At 45.1% G+C, this 23,415-nt stretch overlaps 1 protein-coding gene across 1 annotated transcript in view; it reads right to left on the reverse strand.

Moving 5' to 3' along the window:
* LOC136360819 (solute carrier family 4 member 11-like) overlaps positions 1 to 23,415 on the reverse strand; it is a 67,362-nt gene that overhangs the window by 21,899 nt on the left and 22,048 nt on the right. Inside the window, exons 6-12 of the mRNA XM_066318439.1 lie at positions 20,878 to 21,001; positions 17,416 to 17,622; positions 12,692 to 12,776; positions 5,501 to 5,626; positions 4,669 to 4,782; positions 3,482 to 3,614; positions 3,114 to 3,187 (exon numbers count right to left, since the gene is read on the reverse strand). Of these exons, the coding sequence (XP_066174536.1) occupies positions 3,114 to 3,187; positions 3,482 to 3,614; positions 4,669 to 4,782; positions 5,501 to 5,626; positions 12,692 to 12,776; positions 17,416 to 17,622; positions 20,878 to 21,001 (863 nt within the window). The remainder of the gene's footprint in view (positions 1 to 3,113; positions 3,188 to 3,481; positions 3,615 to 4,668; positions 4,783 to 5,500; positions 5,627 to 12,691; positions 12,777 to 17,415; positions 17,623 to 20,877; positions 21,002 to 23,415) is intronic.

Consider the following 23,415-nt stretch of genomic DNA (forward strand, 5'->3'; position numbering starts at 1 on the left):
GAAGATTTTCTCAAGCTCCCACAGATGGCTATATTGCAATAATGATCTTTGGTGCCCTGTGCTCAGCTTGACTACATCGCTCCACACTCCATCTCTGAGGCTGCAATTCAATCTATATTCACCAATCCAGGCAGGATTGCTCCAGTTCCTCCTGGATGGAGGAAAAAAACTTGCTTTACTCTTGTGTTTTAATTAAAGCAACAAGAACACACCAAGATAGAGAGTGGAGACCTTCATCCCATACCACCTTGCTGGGAAGGATTTGATTCCTGAACATTTCTAGTTTGCTTTCACACCAGAGCTCAGCGAACCTCGTTGCCAACATCCAGAGAGAGCAGCAGAGCTGGGGGTGCCCTGGCTGAAGCCGAGCCCTTCTCCAGCCTCCAACAACACGAGCTGGCTTTGTTTTCCTCTGCCTGCTCACCACCATTTCCTGCCCAGTGCAGATGTCAAGATCAAACAAACACAGCCTCGGTGGCCGGGCCAGGCAGTGAAAACAAAGTGTCACCAGGACTGCGTGAACACTCAGGGCTTTGGTTCCTCTGCAGGGCAGGGCCCTCCCCCTCCTTTCCTGCATGTTTACCTTGAAAAAATCACGGTTCTGAACTGGCTGGGAAAACATCTGGGCAAAGATGGCATTGTCCCCTGGCATTCAGGAACCCCAGAGCTGGTGCCAGCTGGATAAAGCACTACCAGGACACTTTTAAACAACACAGGGAAAATACCAGCTTTCACTTCCTACTGAACTGCTCAACCAAAATTTTGAGTGGAAGGAGGAGGTGGCAGCAGCAAACTATCACCTCCTCGAAAACAGGAAGGGAAAAACAAAGATGAGCCCACAGCCATGAGTTGCACTGGTGTAATGTTTTTAAATAGGGGCTCTAAGAGGGTTAAGGATGAGGTCTGTGCCTGCCAGCACTGGTCCCTCTGTGTCTGGAAACAGCTTTGGTCCCACCTGTGGATGCCCTGAACACTCCCAGGTGCAGCTGAAGCCTATATGAGCTGGCAAAGGAGTGTTGGTGTGACCCTATTACCATCATTCCTACAAATTCATCCCTTCACAAGTACAAAGAGAATTCAGGTCATTCTCTGATCACACATAAAAACACAGAATATGCTGGTTTGGAAGGGACCTTTAAGATGATCTTGTTTCACAGCAGGGACACCTTCCACTATCCCAGCTTGCTCCAAGCCCTGTCCAACTGTTGCAGACATGTAAAAGAAGCTACAAAAGAAAAGTCTTATAAAATATAGATTAGGCCTTGCTACTTTAATTAAGTGCAGATAACTTGCAAGTTCTCATACAAAACAATCTTAGGTATGAAAAGCTCATTAGCCCAACATTTTAGTCTTGGTGAGAAAAATAAGTGCCCCAACATAAAGATTAGATCTGTTCCATGGGAACCCACAAAGGAAAAATGTAAACAACCTGAACCTTAACACAATACATACAAATCACCTTCTGACCAATAAATAAAGTAGTAAGAAAACTACCAACCAAGAGGTGTAGAACAGAAGGTCTGTGAAAACGGTATGAAATGAGTTATGTGAATAAAGAATTAGCTTTTCTTGCATGAAGAAAATGGAGTCTTGGATAATTAATTTCAACATTCAACCTGGCCTTGGACGCTTCCAGGGATCCAGGGGCAGCCACAGCTGCTCTGGGCGCTCTGTGCCAGGACCTCCCCACCCTCACAGGGAAGAATTTCTCCCTAATATCCAATCTAAACATGGTTTCTGTAAGGTCACCAGGATCTTCTCCTGTTCCCACTGTAATATTTTGAGGATTTACTTGCATATTCCTGAAAGTCTGGCAGAGAAGACCAGTGGATTTTCCCACACTTTTAACCTGCACCCCACACCTCTGTTATGGGAGATCAGCTCTGGACTACAGAAACTTTGTGGATATTTGCTGATTTTTACAGAGCAGCTGAATGTTCTGTTGAAGATCACCTGGAGACTGTCCCATACCTCCAGGATAGGGCACTGACAGCACACACTCAGCAAAGCTCACAGACTCAACAACTATCCCAGAAAAAAATTCTCCCTCACCAAGCTCTAAGCAGGATATTTAAAAGATGCAGGTGTTGTGCAGAGAAAAAAAACAACCCTCTGATTGCACAATCAAAGCACACAAGGCAAATTAAGGATTCCCAGTGAAGCGAGAAAGTATCTCACTTCAAATTGCTCTGCAGTGTCAAATCTCTTGGAAAGCACTCCCTTGCAAGCATGAGTGTCTTATAAACAAGGAGTGTGCTTGGGTGTATCCTAAAGGATTTCAAAGGACAGCCCAAACTTTGGGATGTTGGACAACAGGTCATAAAAATCAAGGAATGGGCATTGTCCAACTCCTCACTGGGATGAACAGAAATGCTGCCACTCATGAGGTATTTCTGCTACTGCGATTCACTTGCTCAAATACCTCCTGCCAATCCCCCCGTGGGGAGGGAGAGAAGCTTCAGACGAATCTGTTAAACCCCAAGGCTCTCCATGGCGACTTAGAATTTAACCCAGAAATGGGAAAACCAAGTGGCTGGAAAGGGCAGAGGAGCTTTAGGAACTGCAGTCCTTGTACTGCCATGGAAGAAGGGTCTCAGAGCTCAGAGAAAATCAGGAAATTTCAACTCATCTTTCAACTCCCCTCCACAGAGTCTGAATAATGTGTCAAAGAGTAAGGACTCTGTACATGGCATTTAAATTGGACGGTTTTGTTGTTGTTGTTGTTTGGGGTTTTTTTGTTTTGTTTCGGTTGTTTTGTTTTTTAGGGGGTTTTTTTGTGGGGTTTTTTTGGGTTTTTTTGCCAAGACCATTTAAACCCCAACTGGAATCAGGAGAAGAATCACATCAATAACATCATGGTTTCTCCATTTGGTAAAGTTTAGAAACCAATTCTCAACCAACTGAAATTAGAGCTGCTAAAAATTCTGCACACCCAGGTAAACTGATGACAAAGGGCTGCTTCCATCTCACACATACTGATTTTCTTTTATTCCCTGAAGACTTTAAATGAACACAGAACAAGCAAACATCACATATTTTTGCAGCCTTGTGCTTGCCTTTGACAAGGCAGCAAAGCAGAGATCTGCTCTGAAAAACACTGCTGCAAGACTTACCTTTATAAATGCCTTTGATGGCATCAAGCACAAATGTGATGGATATAAAAAGTGCAATTATTTCTTCTGTTGACCTGTGGAAAAAGCCCAGGAATTAATAGAGCTGCATTCAACTCTTTTCAAAGAAAAATCAGCATATTCATCAATTTACATGAAAATATACCAATTTAAGTTGGGCTCCAACTTAGAAACAAAACCCAGTAAATCAGAGAACTTCTTTCAAGCTGGAACAATGAGCCAAAATGATACTTTGCTCATCTCACAAAATACATTTTGCAGCAAGTTCGTAATTAAGGAGCTTGTAGAATGTGTAATTTTTCCATTTGAAGAATAATCTGATCAAAATATGACTTCTCGAAAATAGCTACCTTTTAAAGAGCTTCATCAGGAGGCTGAAATTAAAGAGGGAGTAGATCACAAGGAAAAAGCTGTTCCAGAGTCCAATCCAGGCATAGAAAGCGCTGAAATCCAAGTTGTAGTCATCACAGATTCCTCGGATGACTGCAAAAGTGAGGCATTCATGTGTCACCATCAAATCTTGTCACTGCCACCCAGTGATTCCCATCTGCTCCAGGCCGAAAAGAACCAATTTCAAGACTTCATCCCAATGCATTTATTACAGATGCCATTAAATCCATATTTCTGCACATCCAGAAGGACACTAGATCAACACAAACTGTTCTCCCCTTCCATCACGAGAAATGGGGAGAGAAACTTGGGAAGACAATAAAAAAGTAATTCCCTCACCACTGCTGAAAGCACTTTTCCTAGGGATTGAGGTCACAAAAGCAGTTGGAATTTGCTCTTGCTGACATTTTGGGATGCTGTTGAGCAAGGGGTCTCACAGCTGCTCTTTCCAGCTGGTCATAGCCCATTCTCTGATTATCCCCACAGATACTGAGCTTGTTCCTTTAGTTGATCTCTGATTCATTGAGATCAGATTGCAGTACCTGGAAAGCTTCTGATCATACTTTAAAACATCAATTAAGAAAACCCCCAAACTCAACAAACCCAAAAATCTTTGTCTCAAGCTGGTTAAACACAGTCACATGAGAAAACCATTACTGAAACAGCTTTCCTCACTGAAGCTGAAGAAATGCTTATTTTCATGAAGTTTTTCCTCTGCAAAATTATTTCTTTAGAGAAAGAATTTGAACTAAACCTGGAGTTGGTCTCAATGATCCCTGTGGGTCCCCTCCAAATTAGGATGTTCTGATTCTGATGGTGATCGAAAGGGGAGGAATTTGATTCAGGTATTGCAGAATCCCAGAACATCCTGAGCTGGAAGGGACCCCCCCAGGATCATCAACCCAACTCCTGGCCCCACACAGGACACCCCAACAATCCCATGACATGCCTGAGAGCCTAGTCCAAGCACTCCTTGACTTTGTGATCTCTGACTTCCCAGGGGAGCTGTTCCTATGCCCCTGGCAGGAGAACCTTTCCTTGACAAATTAAATACCAATTTATCACACAAACACAACACAACCTCTACAAAGCTCTCACCCAAAGTTCCAACCCCTCAGTCCCTGCTGCAGAGCTGTAGCAGACTCACCATTGATGTAGATGGCCAAGGGAGCTGTGGTCAGCAGCACAACCAGGGGCTGCCCAGAGAAGAGGGAGTAGAGCAGCCCTCCAATGCACTGCCCGAAAATTGTCTTCCGCACATCTGGAATTGGGGAGGATGGGAACAAAAAAAGGGATTTGGGTCAATCCCTCTCTCATCCAGGAACATTCACAGGGCAGAGAAACCAAGCACTAACGAGCAGAAGAAATGCTTAAAGAGTGCAGAGGTAACACACTCATAAATCAAAAAAGTGACCCTTTATTCGTACCCATAATTTAGGCTTCCAGATGTTCAGCTAATTGGTGGGCTTTGGGATTTTTTTTCTGTGTGTTGTTATATTTTATATACACATTTTAAATATATTTATCTTATTTTAACACCTGTAAGACATACCTAGTGCTTGTTTGAACTGTGACTGCAGCACAAACTGCTTCTACAACTGGGATAAAGGAATGTTTAGCTCTGTCCCAGGGATTTCAATACTGGCAATCAAATCCAGGTCAAAAGCACAGGAGCTTTTACCAAGAAAAATGGGCAAATAATTACATTAAGTCAGCATAAATCAAAAAATACAGTAGCATACATCTGTATCAGTCCAAGTCAGATGATAACACCCAAAGCAGTGTTCATTTTTTCTGGTTTTCTACAAAAGTAATGAACTTAAGTAGAAAATTATCCTTCAGTCATGGTTTTGGGTTTGTTTTCCCCCTGTAAATAAAAACTGTCAGAACTCTCTGTGACCAGAATGACATTTTGAACACAGGGAGTCAAACGCACAAAATGGATCAGTTTAAGAAAAGCACAAAACTGATGAACTCACCAATAGCTCCTCGGGTATTTTCATCATTGAGGGATCCAAAGGCAATGGATGGAAGGAGGCAGGCAAAGTACAGAAAGATCATGGTCGTGATGTATTTTCCGATAGCTTTGTTGTTCCCAATAATCCCTGGGACAAACCACAAAAAAATCATGTTGCTAAAGGACTGAAAACCTTCTTGCACCAGCCATAGGCACTGTTAGTTCATCTCGAGAAGCAGAAATTCCATCCAGACGTTAAACATGTTACCAAACGGTTAATATTTGATTCTGTACAACCCGCATTCTTCTGTTCACTGGGACCAGAACTAGCACCAAAATTGCCACCAGACATTTTTGCCTTCATCAAAGCAGGAAATACAAGTAGCTTTTTGCTCAGTTTTGCCATTCCCCAAAGCTTGAAAGAGGATCAAAGCAGAAACTGTAAGTTTAGGGTTCATAAACCCCCACCCCTTGCCTTTTTAACACCAACTCTTCAGGCATTCTGGACTGTGTCCCTAATGAGCTTCATGCAGATCTCTTGTCTTCCCTACTCTTGGACAGGAAAACATGAAGCACTTCATTTTTCCCTAGACAGAAATCTAAGGCTGTAAGAATCAATAATATGCTACCCTGAGCCAAAAAATGGCAGCAGGACACAAAAATAAACAGCCCCAGAGGTCAGGAATGGCTACACTGAGATTTGCTTTAACAGGCCCTGCTGAAAGAACAGTCACTCTCTTTTCCATCCACTCACACCTCTCATCTCCATCGGAAAAAAACACACCAGGCCAAAACACAAAGCAGCCAGAAAGAGAATTAAAGTGTCAGAGTATGAATTTAAGAGCCTCTGAAGTAGCTTCCCTTCCTCTTCCTGTTTTCAGGCTGATGTTGATATGAGCTCACTGGGGATGCACAGGAGAAAGGATGAGATGACAGCAATTGATATTGCTCCAGGAGAACGCAAGTTTTTTCCACAATACAGAGAGGATGCACTGGACAAAGTCTCCTCAGCCTCCAGCCTGCCTGTAGCACCATCCTTGATGGTGCTCTTCCTCTGAGACAACTGGAAGAGCTTGGAGCTGCCCAATTCCACTTTCTGGAAGGTTCCAGAGTAGAGAATTCCCACACAGGAATCTGCCCTGAGCTCCCAAATGCCCACCTAAGCTTTTGCAGTATCAGTCCCTTGCTGAGAGAGGTAAAATCCAATGAGCTGGATCAGATAAAGGAGTGCTTGGCTTTAGCGGTTATTGGTGCCACACTGAAAATCCTTATCACCAAAATGAAAAGAACAAAAATCTCTCAATGGCTTTGGGATCTTATCTAAAATCTGCTTTCTGTGCCATTTGCAGGGCAGAGATAAGCATGGGAAGAGGATGTAAAAACCCAAAAATCAAAGGTGATGTGTAATGAACAGGCAGTCACATGAATAAAGGACAACTTGTGAGGTGCCTGCTTGCAGGCAGGAGAGGAACAGACACAAACAGCACTTCTGATGCTCAGCACCCTCAAACTCCAGGCTAAAACCTGACAAGAGACACCTCAAGCATGCAAATATGAGCTTGACCTTTCAGGAGTCATCAGTCCAGCTGTTCCCAGGCAAATTCCTTTCCATTTATTGGTAAGATCCAAAAACCACAGGTCACATTCCTGACCACTCCTGGCAACCCAAAGGGCCTGGAATTTAATTCTAACAGATGAAGACTTCCCGTGATCCTGAGACCAACAGCTGCAGGCTCCTACCTCGCACTCAAACTGCTCAAGACCTTTAGAGAAAAGGAAGGATTTGGCAGGACAAACAGGACTGAGGGGTGGTTCCATGAGTAGACACAGTCACACCCTGGTTCAGAGGATTCTCTGTCACTCCAAAACATTGCTTTTTGGACAAGGGAGTCTTTCCAATATGAAAGGTCAGGGGCAACAATGTCTGGAAGCTTTGAAATCATTTCTGAAAGGGCAACCAGGTCCAGAAAAGCAAGTTATGTCTTTTTTTTAAAGGTTCAGGTAGTTAAACGACAGTATGAGAGACCAGAAGGAAGAAACCTTGAAGCGCATCACAAAAGCTCATTTTCAGTTTCAGTCTGGCAAAGGAGCCCCTGCTGGTCATGTAAGTCCTTATGCATAAGGACATGGCCTCAAGCTGCACCAAGGGAGGTCCAGTTGAACATCAGGAGGAATTACCTCATGGAAAGAGTAGCTAAACACTGGAATGGGCTGTCCAGGGAGGCAGTGAGTGCCCATCCCTGGAGCTGTCCAAGGAAGGACTGGAGGTGGCACTCAGTGCTCTGGGCTAGTGACAAGATGGGGACTGGGCACAGCTTGGACTCAATGTTGGATGTTTTTTTCCAGCTTCAGTGATTCTGTGATTCATCCTGGCTGGGTCCAAGACTTCCAGTACTTCTTTTAATCCATAATCAGCCAGATAAGATTCTAGGATCAAGAATCCTTCTAGTGGGCAGCAAGAATCCCTTTGTAATGGAGACAATAATTACACCAGATTAAACATACTCCTTCCCAAAGCTGACTGCTCACTCTTTAATTGCAGTCATGACCAAACACTGCCTCTCCTTGTACAGATCCACCTGCCACAGGAACTGAAATCCAGCATTAACCACTGTTTATCTTTCTGCCTTTTTAAAGCCAACATCTGGTGAAATATTTTCAGCTCTGCAGCCCATGGACTGCCATGGCTTCATTGAGAAGAAGGTGAGCTGCATTATGATGGCATTTCATCTGTGACAGGCTCATAAAGCCACTGAAAAATGTGTCACTCCACCTGCACTGTGGAAATTTATGTGTCCAGCTGTGGAATTTGACTAGCTGATTATTACAGGAGCATTCGACTGAAATTAAGGTATAGCTACACACTGGAATGGGGAGCAATTATGTTCGTCAATGTGACAGTTCCATTTTACCTGCCTGGATTTCTGAAATGTCCCAATTTGTAGAGACAAGGTTACAGTTTCAGGGGAAACTGCAGCAATACTGGCCTCACTTTGCTTGGGATCCCACAGCAGTAAGTTAATGACCAGCAGCCCTAAAAACTGGGTTTACAGCTCCTGAAGTCTATTAACTGTACATTTCCTAAATCAAAATCATAACTGATGGACATTCTCTGCACTGCCTGTAAATGTTTCTTCCCAATTCTCTGAGATATCCCATGCAAAGAAAGTTTAATTACACAGACTTGTAGCACAGCAGCAAGGATGTCTTTATTAAAGTCTTAATTTTAAACATCACTTTTTAATATTAAAAACACTGTAAAACTCAGAATTACAAACTTCTCCCAATGCCCTCAAGCTGGGCTTTCATTTATGTGATGGCTGCTGGACTCTGCCCTATGTTGTGGAGATGAATCTTCCCTGAAGTCCTGTGAAGAGTAAATCACTGAACAAGTGGAACTAGGAACTCAACTGGAAAAGGAAATCCACTCAGGGAGTTTGGAGCAGAAGCCAAGCATATGCTGAGAGCAGAGAGGCATGAAAAATCAGATCAAGGCCCAGACCTTTCCCTTTCTATCTCACTTCCTTCAGCCCACTTCCCAGGAAATCCTGGGTCTCTTGGAAGGAAACATCCATAGACAAAACACAATACTTTTATGTATCTTTAGAACATTCCCATCCACCACTGACATAAAGAGACCCCAAAACAACCCAGGTTGTACGTTTTGGGGAATCACTTCAAGTTCAGGATGTTTAACTTTGGTATACCCAGGTGATATTTAGGGATGAAGGGCTGCAGAGTGATGCAGGAGCTCTCTCGTATCTCATCCAGGGAAGGAGAGGCATGGAAGAGAAGGGGGAAAAGCCTCTCTGCAATCTCTTTATTTCCTCTCCTTCCTCAGGAATGAAATCCTGACAGACAAGGTGGCCAAGGCAATCAGGCAGGAAAGCTCATGAGGATTTGGCACATGTTAAAGACAGTCCATGGTCAACATTTCAGCTCTGGGTTCAGATTAAGCGTTAAGCTCTGAGCTACCTTAGCCAGCAAAACAGAAGTTCTCTTTCAAATTCCATTTCTCCAATGTTTTCAAGCCTTCCATCTCAGCATGCCCACATTGCATGGAGCTTTGGAGATCTCCTTCCTGCTAAACACTACTGCAAATCCCAAGGATGCTGCTAGCAGACCTCAGGAACTGGTTGGGGACCCTCTGCAGGACCAAAGACAGGGAGAAATCCACACTTCCAGCAGAACTATCCACACAGCAGAACTATTCCACCACAGCCAGGTGTCAAAGGCACAGGCCCAGAAAAATTGGGAGAAAGAGAATAAACTCAGCTCTCCTCTTTTTCCTTCATCTTCTCTCCTCAGGAGGCAAAAGGATACAGATATGTAAGAACACAGCATCAAAGCTCACCATAAAAATCTCCAGCACCTCAAATTTCCCACTGGGCACTTCAGGCACTGTAATTGTGTTTGTTCCTCTGTGTTGTACCAGGAAATAATACTGAAGAATGAGGACAGCAGCTTTCAGGAGTTTCAGAAATCTTGTATCTGAGTCCAAGCAGAATCCCCTTTCACTCAAACCAGCCTCAATATAAAGAAACTTCTGGAAACTTCTACGGTCTGAGGCTTAAAGAGTAATAAAATTGACACATGAGTGCTTTGAGGCAATTTGACAGGATCAGTGTGAAGTTCAGACACACTGTGTTTTAAGATAGAATCCTACCCATAAAGGTCACAGTCACATGCCAAAAGGAGTAAATTCCAGTTTAAAGGAAAACTACAGGAATTCTCGGGCTCAGCATAACCCAACTGTTCATCTTCAGAAGCTCCTGCTGGGAGACATCTATTACAAGTCATCTTTATCATCAAAATCCTGGAGCAAAAATTTAGAAAACTCTTCCTCGAGCCTTTGACTTACTCAGTAAAACACACAAGACTTTGCCACAAAACAAAGTTGACAAGTTCCTAATTTGGAGTAAAATGGGAAAAAAAAACAGAAAGACTTTTCCTTTAAGGATCATTAGTGCACTGTGTGAAGAGGACCAATCCCACAAAACTCCAACTGGCCAAAGATTTGCTGGTCCTACAAAAGCCTCATTATTTATCACCCTGCCCATGATGGGTTTATCTGTCTAACCCCAAACCCCGGGATGCTTCTCAGATTGAGGATTTAGAGACTCCAACTATTCAAAATCGAGCATTTTGTAATTCAGAGCTCTTTGATGGTGCACATGTGGCTGTCTGGAGTGCAGATACTCGGATAGCTCAAATCCCTCATCTTCTGATGCACCACTGCTTTGAGATGCTCCAGGAATTTCACATTCCTGATCACCTTCAGTCTCAGTGGTTTATGGCAGATGCTTCATGCTCCATCTGCTTTTCATTTCAAGCAGTTCCTTAAAGAATTCATCCTAATTTCTGGCTTCTGGGAAGAAAAGGCCATACTAATATACAGTGGTTTTTAGAAAATTCCCTTTTCCCCATTCCCTATTGAAAGGGCACAACTGCTCCTAAGGTGAGAACCTCCCATTTGAGCTGAAGCAGTTCTGGAGTTGCACTGCACTCTTTTCCACTCTCTAGAAGTTGTATAACAAAACACTGACACTTTTTAACCTGTGGTCGCATTTTATCCCAATTTTATGCCCATTTTGCACATTAGTGTGTACAAACCCCCAGGGCTGATGCAGCACCCACAGGGCCATTTGGATGCAGTCAGAGCCACAATATGGACCCTGAAGAGAGTTTCCAAGTCTGCTGACAGCCAGAATTGGCTGCAGGACCAAAATCCAACATTTTGGGGCCTGCTGTGCTCAGACAGGCACAGCAGACACTGCTCTGTCTTGAGGGGAACATGGGTCCCCACAAGGTGCTTCTGCAGCAGTTCCCTTCTCAAGTGCTTCAATATCCCTTTATAATGAAAAATGAACCTTTGACAGCTCTAGAAAGTAACAGCCAAAGGAATGAAGTGTCCAGATTAAGAGCTGAAGTCTCCTGCCAGACGTGATGCCAGTGATGCACACGCCAAAAATTAATGTTTCTGTTTTATTCGAATCCTTGCTGCTCCCCTGAAAATCATTTTATATCCCCCATCCTCCTGAAAAACCCCTCAAATACCCAGAGAAATCAGCATTAGCCCTCCCATCATATTGAGTCTCCTCAAAACAGTTTCATTCCACCTGGAAAAGCAGCTAGCACTCAACCCCTGTGCTAAGCCTATGTCTCATTCACGTTCCTCTGCTGGTTGGGAGGGAGGACACACATCCACAGCCTTGGCCAGGCTTCTCTGAAGCTTAAGCTGCCTGTAGAAGGTGGCTTTGCAAGAGAGGACTCTGACAACTTGGGTTTGGGTGGACATCTTGGTGGTTTTATGCCTAATCCAAGGAAGATCACCTTCATCTCATGAGCCTTCACAGCACTTGTGTACTGAGGAAGGCAGGGACACACGCTTGAGGTAAAGTGGATTTAACAGCAGGAAGAGATAAATTCCTGATTTATCTGATAAATCTCCAAGGTTCTCCCTGCCTACACTTTAATTCTCTGTTTTATCCAAACCTTCTGGATATGATTTTGAATATATTAACCAGCTCCCCAATAAGCTGCAAGAAACACGTTTTGATGTCAGCCTGGGGCCCTGTAATCCCACTCTGCCCCGAAGATTCCTGCCAGCCTTCCAGAAAGTGAAAGTCTGCAAGTGAAAAGGGAGAGAAAACAACTCTTAAAAACCCCAAGGCCACTGTGGGAGCTGCATCAAGCCCGAAAGCTGAGGCTCACTATAAACACTGCGTGCTGCTCCTGTGATCTGGCGGCAGCGGACGAGCTGTATCCTGTTTTTCACAACACTGGGCTGAAGTTACTGCAGCTCACATTTTGTTCAAGCGTTCTCAACTCCCACAGCATCGCTATAACTAGTGTGGAGCCAGCTTGCAGAGGCAGCAGAAAGGGCCTATTAGGCCAGTGCTGAGTAATTAGATTGCAAGGAGTTGATCCGAGTCTACACACAGCAATAATCGATCCATTTAATCACTGCTTAACCAAAATTAAAATCCTCATCCGCGCACAGCCAGCACCTTCATTAAGGAAACGCTGCAGGAGCCTCATCTCCACACTGCCCATTCACAGGCTTTTGCCAAAACACCCTTTTAAACAGGGGCCAGAAGAGCTGTTACACATATCAAAGCACACCCTGAATGCACACTGTAAACAGGACATCACATCACAAAAAAAAAATCCCCACTCGGGGCAGCGCTTCCATAAACATTGGCCAACGTACCATCGGTGAAGTCCAGCGCGTACACTGGGAATCTTCGTGCAATGTCATCAGAAATCCCCTTGCCAATACTGAGAAAGTCGTGCAGCTGAAGAAAGGAAGGAAGTGCTGTGTCAGTGTAAAAGCTCATGCATTGTTAAAGAGATTAAGCTCCTTATTCAACCCTGATAGGAGCGAGAGGGCTCGTTTTGAATAGGGCATTCAAATCCCATCTTGTCATGATAATAAAAATAAACTCGCCGGGGTTCAATTTATATCCTCATAGCATTGTAAAAGAGAAAAATCCCCCAGACCACCCTGTTTTCCACACTTCCTTCCCTTTTCCCCCTCCCATTCCTATCTGCATCCCTGTTTTGCAGGTGAGGAAGCTGAATATCCACTGGAAGGATCAGACCCTGGGTGTCATGGGCTTAAACACATCTGAGGTACCTTCCCCACCCGCCCCTACAACTCTTCCTTTAGATGCCAGCATAAATATTCCCTTAAATCCACGTGAAACCTCTGAAAGAGGATCCCCAGCAAGTGCTTCTTCTCTGGCATTGCCACCTCAAAGAGATGTGAGGGAATTCAAGCCTGTTGGTGCCTCAAACTCCATCAGCAGGGAAAATCTTGAATAAATCCACACAACCAAGTCCTAATTTCTGCCCATTAAAATACAATAAAAACACTTTTGTGGGGAAAGGTTCCAAAAAACCAACATGTTCCCTTTTATTCCTGGTTTGGGGGCCTGCAAGGTGCAGTGGGATTGCTGATAGGATCTGCTGTTCACCATAGGCAATGAGGAGGAGCTTGTCAGGAATATGTGACAGCTGCTATTGACTCTCAGCCTCCCAATTCTCACAATTCCTTCCTTATGGAAAGCACATGGAAAGTGTCAGGGTAGGCAACACTTACAAATTAGGCACCTGTCAGATTTTTTTCCTGTTAGAGCACACAAATCACTCTGAAAATCAAATGCACCTTTATGCAGTGATAACAAGCCCAGCTGCCTCAGCCAAAACATTTCATGTATTTGTTGCAGAATCAGGGACAGAAGACTCATAACCTCTGCTAGGGAGTGTAAGGTGGGGGAAATAAAAATCACAGACACAAAATTTACACCGACAGATCACCCCAAAGCATCAGGGAGCTCTTCCTGCAGCTGGTTCACGTGGAAACTGATAAAAATTACTGCTTTAGAAAGGACTTGACACTACAGTGCTTATTTAATGGACTACACACAGCTCTGCCTTCTCTCCTGGGACTCACCTGGAAAATCAGAACCACAAACAAAATAAAGAAGGGAATTTTTTCCTTCAGAAGAAATACACTGAACATAGCAATCACTGGGTTTGGGGTGCAAAAAAGGACCATCTCCTTTATCAGTTAACTGTATCATCTCAGATTTCAGCTATTTAAGTCAATTCTGTTGCAATTTGCCAATATACCTGTAGGACTTTTCAAACTTCAGGACAGTTTCAACTCTAACCCCAACAACCAGGATGAGCAGACAGATGTGCTGCCAGCAGACACCAGCTAAACATCTGCATCTTAAGCATTTTTAAAAAATCTCAGCGCTTCAGCCATATTTGGAGGCAGAGTTGGACATCAAAGCCAGATGCACTCGAAAAGCAATTTAATTTTTCCCCCCAGAAAGAGATTCCTGAAGGCATGAGTCAGCCAGAGAATCACAATGGCCTCAGACTGGGATGTTTACTTATCATGCTGCAGTGAGCACGGGGAAAAGGATGCTCGGGGTGTCTCATCTTCCAGGGAAGGAGGAGCACGGCTGCTCCTGGCCTGGGGCAGCAGGGAGGAGGCTCTGGGGCACACAAAGCCTGTTCCAGGCAGCTGGGAGTGTGCAGAGGAGGAAAGCACTGCCTAACTCATCCCACAAGGCATGAGGGAGGGTTATATTTAAGACCCGCGCTGAGTCCTTTATGCACTTATTTCTTGTGTGTCTGAGTGTGAAACGAGGGTAGGGGGTGTCAGTGGAACCTCACCAGTAGGAAAAGCTGCTCCTTCTCTTGGGCTGATCCTCCTGTGAGCTTTCCTCTCCACCCTTCTACCCTCAGACTCAACCAGGGCTGCACTAGAGATATCACAGAATCACAGAATGCTTTGGGCTGGAAGGGATACCAAAGCCCACCCAGTTCCAACCCCTGCCATGGGCAGGGACACCTTCCACTCTCCCAGGTTGTTCCAAGCCTTGTCCAGCCTGCTCTTGGACATTTCCAGGGATCCAGGGGCAGCCACAGCTTCTCTGGGCAACCTGTTCCAGGGCATCACCACCCTCACAGAGAAGGACTTCTTCCTAATATCCCATCTAAATCTACCTCTTTCAGCTTAATGCCATTCCTCCTGTCTCTCCATGCCCTTGCAAGAAGTCCCTCTCCAGCCCTCCTTCCAGCAGAAGGCTGCTAAAAGACTGAGTTACAAAAGGTAAAAAAATACAAAACGTAAAAGTCTTAACTTAACTGGCCCCCAAAGTTACAGCCCTTTTTGGTTTCACTTTTATCCCCCAACCTATCCAAAGAGAGGAAGTTCATGAATTTTCCACTTTCCATTCTACAAATCCCTCCCACCTTCTTGCCATTATTTGGATTAGACGAAGAGGCTAAGCCAGCACTTCACATCTACAAAACCAAACAGAAAAAATCTGCTCCAACAACTCTGACCCTTCCTCAGTCCTTCCCAAAAGTGCTGGGGGGTTGCAGGAGTGTTTTACAGAGATCAAGGACACAAGTCTGTGCAAAAATACTGCATCCTCTGTATCTTCCCTCCTGCTGATGTTGAGCACACACATCCCCCTTAGCAAATCCACACAGGACACAAAATCACAGCCAGAAAAACATCACAGCTGTTAGGGGCTCCTCCATGAACAAAATCACAATTAGATGCCTCAGTAAACAAGAGGATTTCAGGCTGACTTAATTATGATTGAGTACATAGCCTTGCCTAAATAATCCTCTGAGATGAGCCAAGGCAAAGTGACGGTGCTGTAGGCACAGCAGGGAATGTGACTGTCACATCCCCCTCAATATTTCAGCAGAGGTAAAAACAAGCACTTGCAAAAATCCCACTCACACACAGAATTTAAGGCCCCTTTCCTCTCCCATTACTGCAGGACCCAGGAGGGCAGATTTTCATGTCACCCAGAGCCTTTACACCTTCCTGAGAACTAACTTGTCATAGTCCAGGGGCTCCAGTGAGGGTGTTTATTTCTCTGGGGGTGGCTGACAGATTGAAATTCCACTCCTGCTCTCACATGGCTTTGTGCTCATATTAAATGCTTCCTCTCCATGAGGGGAGGAGATGGTGGAGATGGCTCTCAGGAGCTGAGGAATCCAGCCTAGGAGCTCAAATCAACCTCACTTCTCCAGGCAAACCTTGGCCTGCCAGGAAATCTCCTTTCCCAGCTCTTTGTGCTGGCAGGGCAAGGTGGGGATACAGAGGCTGCATCTCCCGAGAGCTCAAGGATATAAAATGGTTTTAAAAGAGCAACAGTTCAGCAAATCCAGGCCCACAACTGTCAATGCCAAAAGCAAGAGCTAAAGGAAGAAGTGTCCCTCTCTACAGCACTGGCTTGGAGAAATCAGGATTCTGCCCAGCCAAGGCTGCTTTTCCAAGCAGGCCAGCAAGAATCCCCAGTCTCAGGGCCAAAATCTACAAGCTCAGTGTCTCATCCAGCCCTCCTCATTAAACCACAGAGTAGAAAACCCTCTGCAGACTTTTTTTCTGCTATTTTTAGCAAAAGATAAAGCCAGACACTTCAACTGCTCTAACAAAAAACCCTCAGAAGGGCCAGGTGTAAAGGGTTAAACCTACTTTAGGTAAATTACTCCTCCAAATATCCCTGCCTCGCACGACCTGGATTTAAAGAGGGTTTCGGGACTTGTTCTGCAAAGTTAAGAGCAGGTATGGGGTCTAGCAAAGTTCAAAGCACTACCTATAAGCAAGGGGATTCTGCAGGAAAAACATGAGCATTGCTCATTTCCAGATGTGCAGATCAAACCCCTTAAATCTATTGCAGGGGGGGAAAAGAAAAGTGATAAGTGAAGCAGCTCCTGCATTATAAGCAACCCAAAGCTTTGGGGTTATTTGTAATGCAAGGACAGGAGCGGCATTGCTGGAGATGGCACTGTTTGTTTTTCAGGTATGCTGCCTGCTTAAAGAATGGATTTCTGAAAGGAAAAACAAAGCAATGACCAACACACAGGAAATTCCAGAAAAGAAAGCTGAGTTACAGCATTTCCCTCAAACTTGAAAGTACAAAGCAAGTAATGTTTTACAGAGCTACAGATCAAACAGGGAGAATTCAGGCCAAATACTGACAGGCAACTTTTAAGTGAAATTACCGTGCAGAGATGGCCAAGAAGCTTTTTGGCTGCAGGAAAGACGAGCAGCAGCTTCCTTCAGAGCCTTCTGATTGTAAGGATTAAGTACCTTGGACTGACAAGGAGCAGAGATCCATTAATCTGGAATCAAAGTCCTGTAACCATTTCGACCCCCAAGTGCTCTGCATCCCTTCAGCACCTGCCTTTTAAAGTGGCTTTTTGGAGATTTACAGCAGAATCTGAGGAAGGTGCATGTGCACACAGCAGAAGTTTGGGGAAGCCTCACTGCTGGGAGCTTGCTGGGGATGCTGCTGCATCCACTGGCCTCAAGTTTTCACCCCCTCACCCCAAATCCCTTGGACTGATAGATTTGGACACCAGGGCATGGCAGAGGTGCTGGCCAAGCCTTACCTTGAGCTGTTTGTTACCATGTGACTTGTGCCCATCACTCCTCCCTGAGGGTCTCTGATTTGCCACCGTCAGCAAGTGCCGCTGGTGCACCAAGGCCTCCTTGAACTCCTCCTCAGTTTTGGTTTCCAGAAGCTTCTGTCGGAAGGTTATGTCTGAAAACATCGTGGCAAAGGTCCTGCCCACTTCTGTGGCCGTTTTGGTGCTTTTCTAAGCAGGGGAAAAAAAAAAGACCAAAAAAGTGCTTGTAAAACCATTTAATTTCGTTTCTGGAAGGTAAACTCTGTAATTTACCCCTCTGTAGAGGGGCTCCCAGCATCCCAAAGGCACCTGAGGGAGGAGGGCACATGTGGAAGCTGTTGCAGATGAACACACAACTACATCAGAATCCTGTAGAGGCACCCACACAGGTTGTAATGTGAAGTGATCGATCTTTACTTGGTCAACTTCCCAGAAACCAATCCAAAGCTGAATCATGCTGAGCATGCATTTTAGCCCTGGTTTCCCTTCAAGACCAGACAAAAATCTTTGCAACCCTACAGCACCTCAGCATTGCTGCTCCTGGGGTGGAAAGGTGCTGCAGTCAAGGTTTCTACAGGTATTGATGTCTTATTTGAAAGACTGAGATTATTGTGCTCATCTGATTCCTGTTTTCTGGACATTAAAACTCAATTCATTTGGCCACTTTGGGGCAATTCTGGCAGCACAAGTGGAGATAGAGAGCTCTCAGCTCAAGTAACCACTGGCACAGAGGAAAGGATGGAAAAAAACAGCTGAGCACACACATAAGGAGCTCTTGTCTGTCTTCACTAAACGTTTGGAAGGGACAGGAGTCTTGCAGACATGAAAAAAGTGCTTGTTTTCAGGATGTAATATTTCTGTGAGACACAGACCTGATCTTTGGGGGCCCAGCTTCCAACAGAATCCAGGCTGCTTTCCTACTGCAGGAAATTAAATGCAAAGGGAAGAATACAGGAGGCTGAGCTCCTCATTCCTACACAAACTGACCAAATCCAAGCTCTCAAGGCCCTGACCTGCTCACCTGCTCCTACTGTGGCCAGGACACATAAAGTAACTTGCCAAGGCCAAATTACACAGAACCACAGCTCATTAAAAGCTCCTTCAGATGCCAAGTTTTAACCCACCCACCTCTTCTACACTCCACACTCATCATGCGGCAGCTACCAGAGACACCCAAACACTCCCCAGCCCTGGAGAACATCCAGGCTCCTCACACTGCTGTGAAAAGAAGAGTGAGCATCTGTGATTGATCTCAATTGCTTCTCATGATTCACAACCGAACAGATGAACAATTTCTCCATGAACACAACCAAATAATTCAGAGTGTGGGTGACGCAGAGGAGCAGGCGTGGGTGGCACTGAGCTGGTCCCAGAGTCATTGCTTACGCTGCCCTTCCTTCATCACTCACATCACCCTCCTCTCTTCCATTTGCTCAGAAAAATTGTGGCTCCCCCACCCCTGAAATGCTCAAGGCCAGGCTGGATGGGGCTTGGAGCAACTTAGGATAGCGGAAAGTGTCCCTGCATGTGGCAGACGGTTGGAATTAGATTGTCCTAAATGTCCCTCCCAACCCGGACCATTCTGGGATTCCATCACCAGGAATGTCCCTTCAAACACTCACTAGGGCAGATTCAATTTAATTTTCTAGGGAGAGGTTTGGATCTAAGTGAAGGATTTTCCTTGGGACTTCCTTTTAGTTTGTGAACCAGCCTGGATTTGCCATCACAGAGGAGGCTTCACCTTTCACCTTTAAGCAGCAACAGTCCTTGGGCTAGATGTTGCAAGGATTGCTTCAACATTTCCAATGCTCTTCCCATTTTTCCTTTACCAAGGAGATGAACCAGTTCAGAGAGGATAGATATTTGCAAGAAAACCCAAGGGTTTTTTTCATCCTCCATATTAGCAAGGCCAAGGATTTGGATTCCCAGCACAACAAATGCCCATGTTGTGGACTTTTTTCCCTTCCCCAGGCAAGGCCCGTTTAATGTGTTGCTGTCAGCAGGTTAATTATTTTAACTGCTGCACCAGAAATGCGCACTTGGGGCTGGCTCCACCAACCCATTTAAAATAAAAAAGCACATTGGCAAGTGCGAGCTCTCCTGGCCTCCACTCCCTTCCCTTAATTTGATGCTGACCATTGGAACTGCAAACTCTCGGGATCCGAGCGGATGCGGAGCCGTTCGCCGGGCGCTTTGCACGTAGCTGGCCCAAGATAACAATAAAGGAGAGACCCATGGAACTGCACACAGCTCCAGCTGTTCTCCCTCCTGCTTTTCACAAGAAACATCAATATGTTTTCAGCCTGCTGGCTTCGAGGTTGATGCCAAAAGCATCGAGTGGCTTGGTTGGGAAAGACCTGCCAGAAATCCTGGGAAAGAAGGAAACACCAGTATTCCCATTTAAACGAGGGTGGTGATGAAGAGGGGGAGGAGACAGGCCAGACCAGCAGGTCCAAGGTCACACAGATAGCATTGAAGAGCAGGAAATTGAATCAAGACATATCCTGTCCCAGACAAGGTCTCCAACCTCTCCAGCACCTCCCAGGAGCACAGACCAGCAACTCCAAGGTGTAAACAGCCAGCTGGAGTGTGAAAAGGTCTTGAGCTTTGAACCATTCAGCCATCAGTTGGAAGAACCACCTTGGTCAGGCCAGGGCTTTCTAGGAAGACAGGATGGTGATCCCCAATTAACCTTGATGCCCCCCATGATATCAGAGTCAGATATGGATGATCCTTGTGGGTCCCTTCCAAGTCAGGATATTCTGACTGCAGTTGAAGTGTTCTGTGCCATTCTTGTCTACACCAAAGAGCCAGAACTTGAGCAAGCTTTAACCTTGCTGTTTCAAGTGCTAAAAGCTCTGAAAACACATCCCAAAGGGCCTTGGGGACAGGCTGACCTTAGAAGCACTGCAGCTCCCAGAAAGTCTCACCCTCAGTGCAACAGAGCTCAAAAAAGAATCATCTTCCTCTTGGCTACATCACCTCCAGCTGCTGCAGCCACACGTGCAGGGTAAATGTCAGCCCCATCAGGGAAGTCTGTTGGGAAGCAACCCAGACCTTTGCAGTGGGGCACCAGCTGTAGGCTCACAAGGGCCTTTCAAAAGCTTGGCTTCAGCAAGGAACTGCATTTCTCACTTCTAAAAATAGCAACTACAGCTGGAGAGGGGAATCCACAGAGTGTTAAGGGCATCCCACGTGTGTATGGGGACTACATAGTGTTCTCCTCCCCATCAGGATGCAGGCCATGAGACAAGGACACAGCACACCCACTAATCCACCCCTCACCAACAGGATAAATCATCTTGATAGTTGCCAAGAAGACCTCAGGCCTTTTCACGTCCCCTTGTGTTTTAAAAGAAACATTTATTAACCCTTGGAGGAGCCCAAGGAAAAGCAAACTCAGGAGAACCTCCTGAAGTTGTGCTGCAAGAAGACAAGACTCACCATCTTGGGAGGAGCCAGGACCAGTATCACAAATCTGACTTCACAGGAGTTCTCACCCCAGTTCTGAGGCCTCTCCAGGCGGCTGATGCAAACGTGACGTCGCTGAAGGGACTTTATAGTGCAACTGTCAGGGAAAATCGGATCATCAGACTGGGCCCCATAACACCAGGCATGATCTCCCCTGGTGCACAAGGCATAAACCCACATTTCACCTCTGAGAAACACATGATGATGTTGGTTGAAGACTTCAGAAGTCTTAAACTTTTAGTTACTATTAGTCCAATTCTGCTCCCTTTTATACAATACGACATCCATGTTTTTAGGGGGAAGTACCTTTCAAGATTTCAAGGTGTGTTCTGCTTTTTCCTCCAGCTGCTTTTTTAACAGCCAAGAAAACAAGTGACAGAGAGCACAACACACTGAGTACTTGCAGATCTACAGAAGCTTACACACACACAGAAAAAAAAGCCTCTTATTAAAGAACACCTGCATTATTGGAAAAGAAGATTGCACTTCATTTCACCTGATCTCCCAAAGTGCTTCTGGAAACACTAAGGCAAAATGCCAAGCCAATATATTCCCACTTCTGCCTCAGGCAAACCTCTCTGTTGTAATGGCATTCCCCATTTGCTCCCAGCTGTTGTTTTCCCCTTTCTGGCTCACAAGTGTTAAAGAAACCAAGCTGACCTCCCTGCTCAAGATCCACAGAGACGGGATTAGTGCTGGGAGGGAAATCCTTGGCTGTGATCCAGGGGATGGGATGGATGTTTGACTCCCAGAACTAAGACTAGCAAAAAAAGTTGTGTGGAATAAACACAGGAATCATCTCCAGGTCTGTCTCCACCCTGGGATATTTAAACAGAGCTGGGACCTGCTTAGCTGCCACTTTTCCTGCTGGGAAATTTTGGGGCTTGCTGCAGGGGCAGCAGTGGGTAATGCCAGCCTGGCTTGCAGCTCTTCCTACTCCCTTTTAAAGCCACCAACTACTTTTCAACCCTTCTGTAAACCACTGGTGAAAAGATGCACACAGGGTTTGCCTACAGACACCTGGAAGAGGTATGGAAGTGTTTTCTGACTTCACAGTGATGTTTCCCTCCTTTTACCTGGTTCAGAGTTATTTCAGCTGCTTGGTCCCTTTTGTTCATCTAACAAGCACCTCTCACAGTCCTCCAGCAGGAGGATTTATTTCTCTAATTTCTCTTCCATAATCCCATCTTATTTCTTTGCTTTTAAGATGTATTCTCACCCCCATGCACCCTGAGGGCTGCTCCATTACGAAGATCTTTGGCTGGAGATGTCCTAGTCAGGACCTTGTTGCATTTTCTATCAAGTTCTTCACTATTTGCATTTCAAAAAAATTAAAAATCACACCATCAAGTATTTTCTTACTGAGTTTGACTTCCTGATCTCAGACTGGAAGCAGCCTGCTTCTACAAATTAATTTCAAAGAGGCACTCTTCTGAGAGCAACCAAACAGCTTAATTAGAACAATACAGGACACGAGAAAGATGACATTGTTTCATTTATTTCCTAACTTCCCTTCACCCACGGCCTCTTGTTCTTTTTGTACTTGAATCAGCTTTGGAAGAGAGAAAGATCAAGACAGGTCCTAAGGTGAGGAATAAATATCTTTTGAAGTAACTGAAAAGAGAGTGCAAGTTACACTTGTTTTCACAACCAAAGCCAAGCACCTGGTCGCAATCCAGATGTGGCTGGCCAGCAGACAAGTCTTCCTTGTGTTCCAGCTCAACAAGCCAGAGGGGACATGAACTCTGGGCTTTGGAACAACTGGAGAACCTTCAAGTGGCCCAACACCTTCAGTTCTCTCACCTTCACCCACCTGCTCACCAGCAGTGAATGATTACTGCACCATTAGCATGAATTCTGAGCTCAGCATTTCCATACCTCCGCTGCTGAGCTCATTGATTAATCTGTTTTTGAAAAGGAAGGTTTGCTGGGCATTTTGGACATCATTTCTATGCCAGAAGCAGGTATCAGCTACCTGTGGCTCACAGAGCTGTAGGCTCACTTCCAAGACATCATCCCTTCCCTACCATGTGCACCAGGCAGGACCTGACCAAGCAAGACACCACTGAAGTACAAAGCAGTTTGAAAAAGCCTATTGTAAAGTGCAATAATGAAGCAAGCCACATGTTCTGTAGTTTTCCTTCTCCTTGGAGTGACAGGGTTATGTTTCAGCTCTATGAATTGGCTCCAGGGCTGTGTTTTTCCAGAGACAGGAGTCCTGCCAGCAGTGCCACAATCCCACTTCAGCTCAAGAGCTTCTTGGGTACAGAGGAAAAAAGTAAAAAAAAAAACTGTAAAAAACTGAGCTTTGCTATTGGGTCTCTCACACAAGACAAGATCATTTTCCTGGCAGCCAGCAAAAATTTGGGTTTCTCTTAGTCAGGAGTTCACTGTTTCCTTAAGCTGAGGGACTGGACAAGAAGAGGATCCCACAGTACTGAAAGATTTCATACAGAGCACATTTACAAGACACCAAGAAATTCACTGTCATTATCAACCTTTTTTATCTGA

Source organism: Sylvia atricapilla, chromosome 4 (assembly GCF_009819655.1).
Source record: "Sylvia atricapilla isolate bSylAtr1 chromosome 4, bSylAtr1.pri, whole genome shotgun sequence".
Lineage (NCBI taxonomy): Eukaryota > Metazoa > Chordata > Aves > Passeriformes > Sylviidae > Sylvia > Sylvia atricapilla.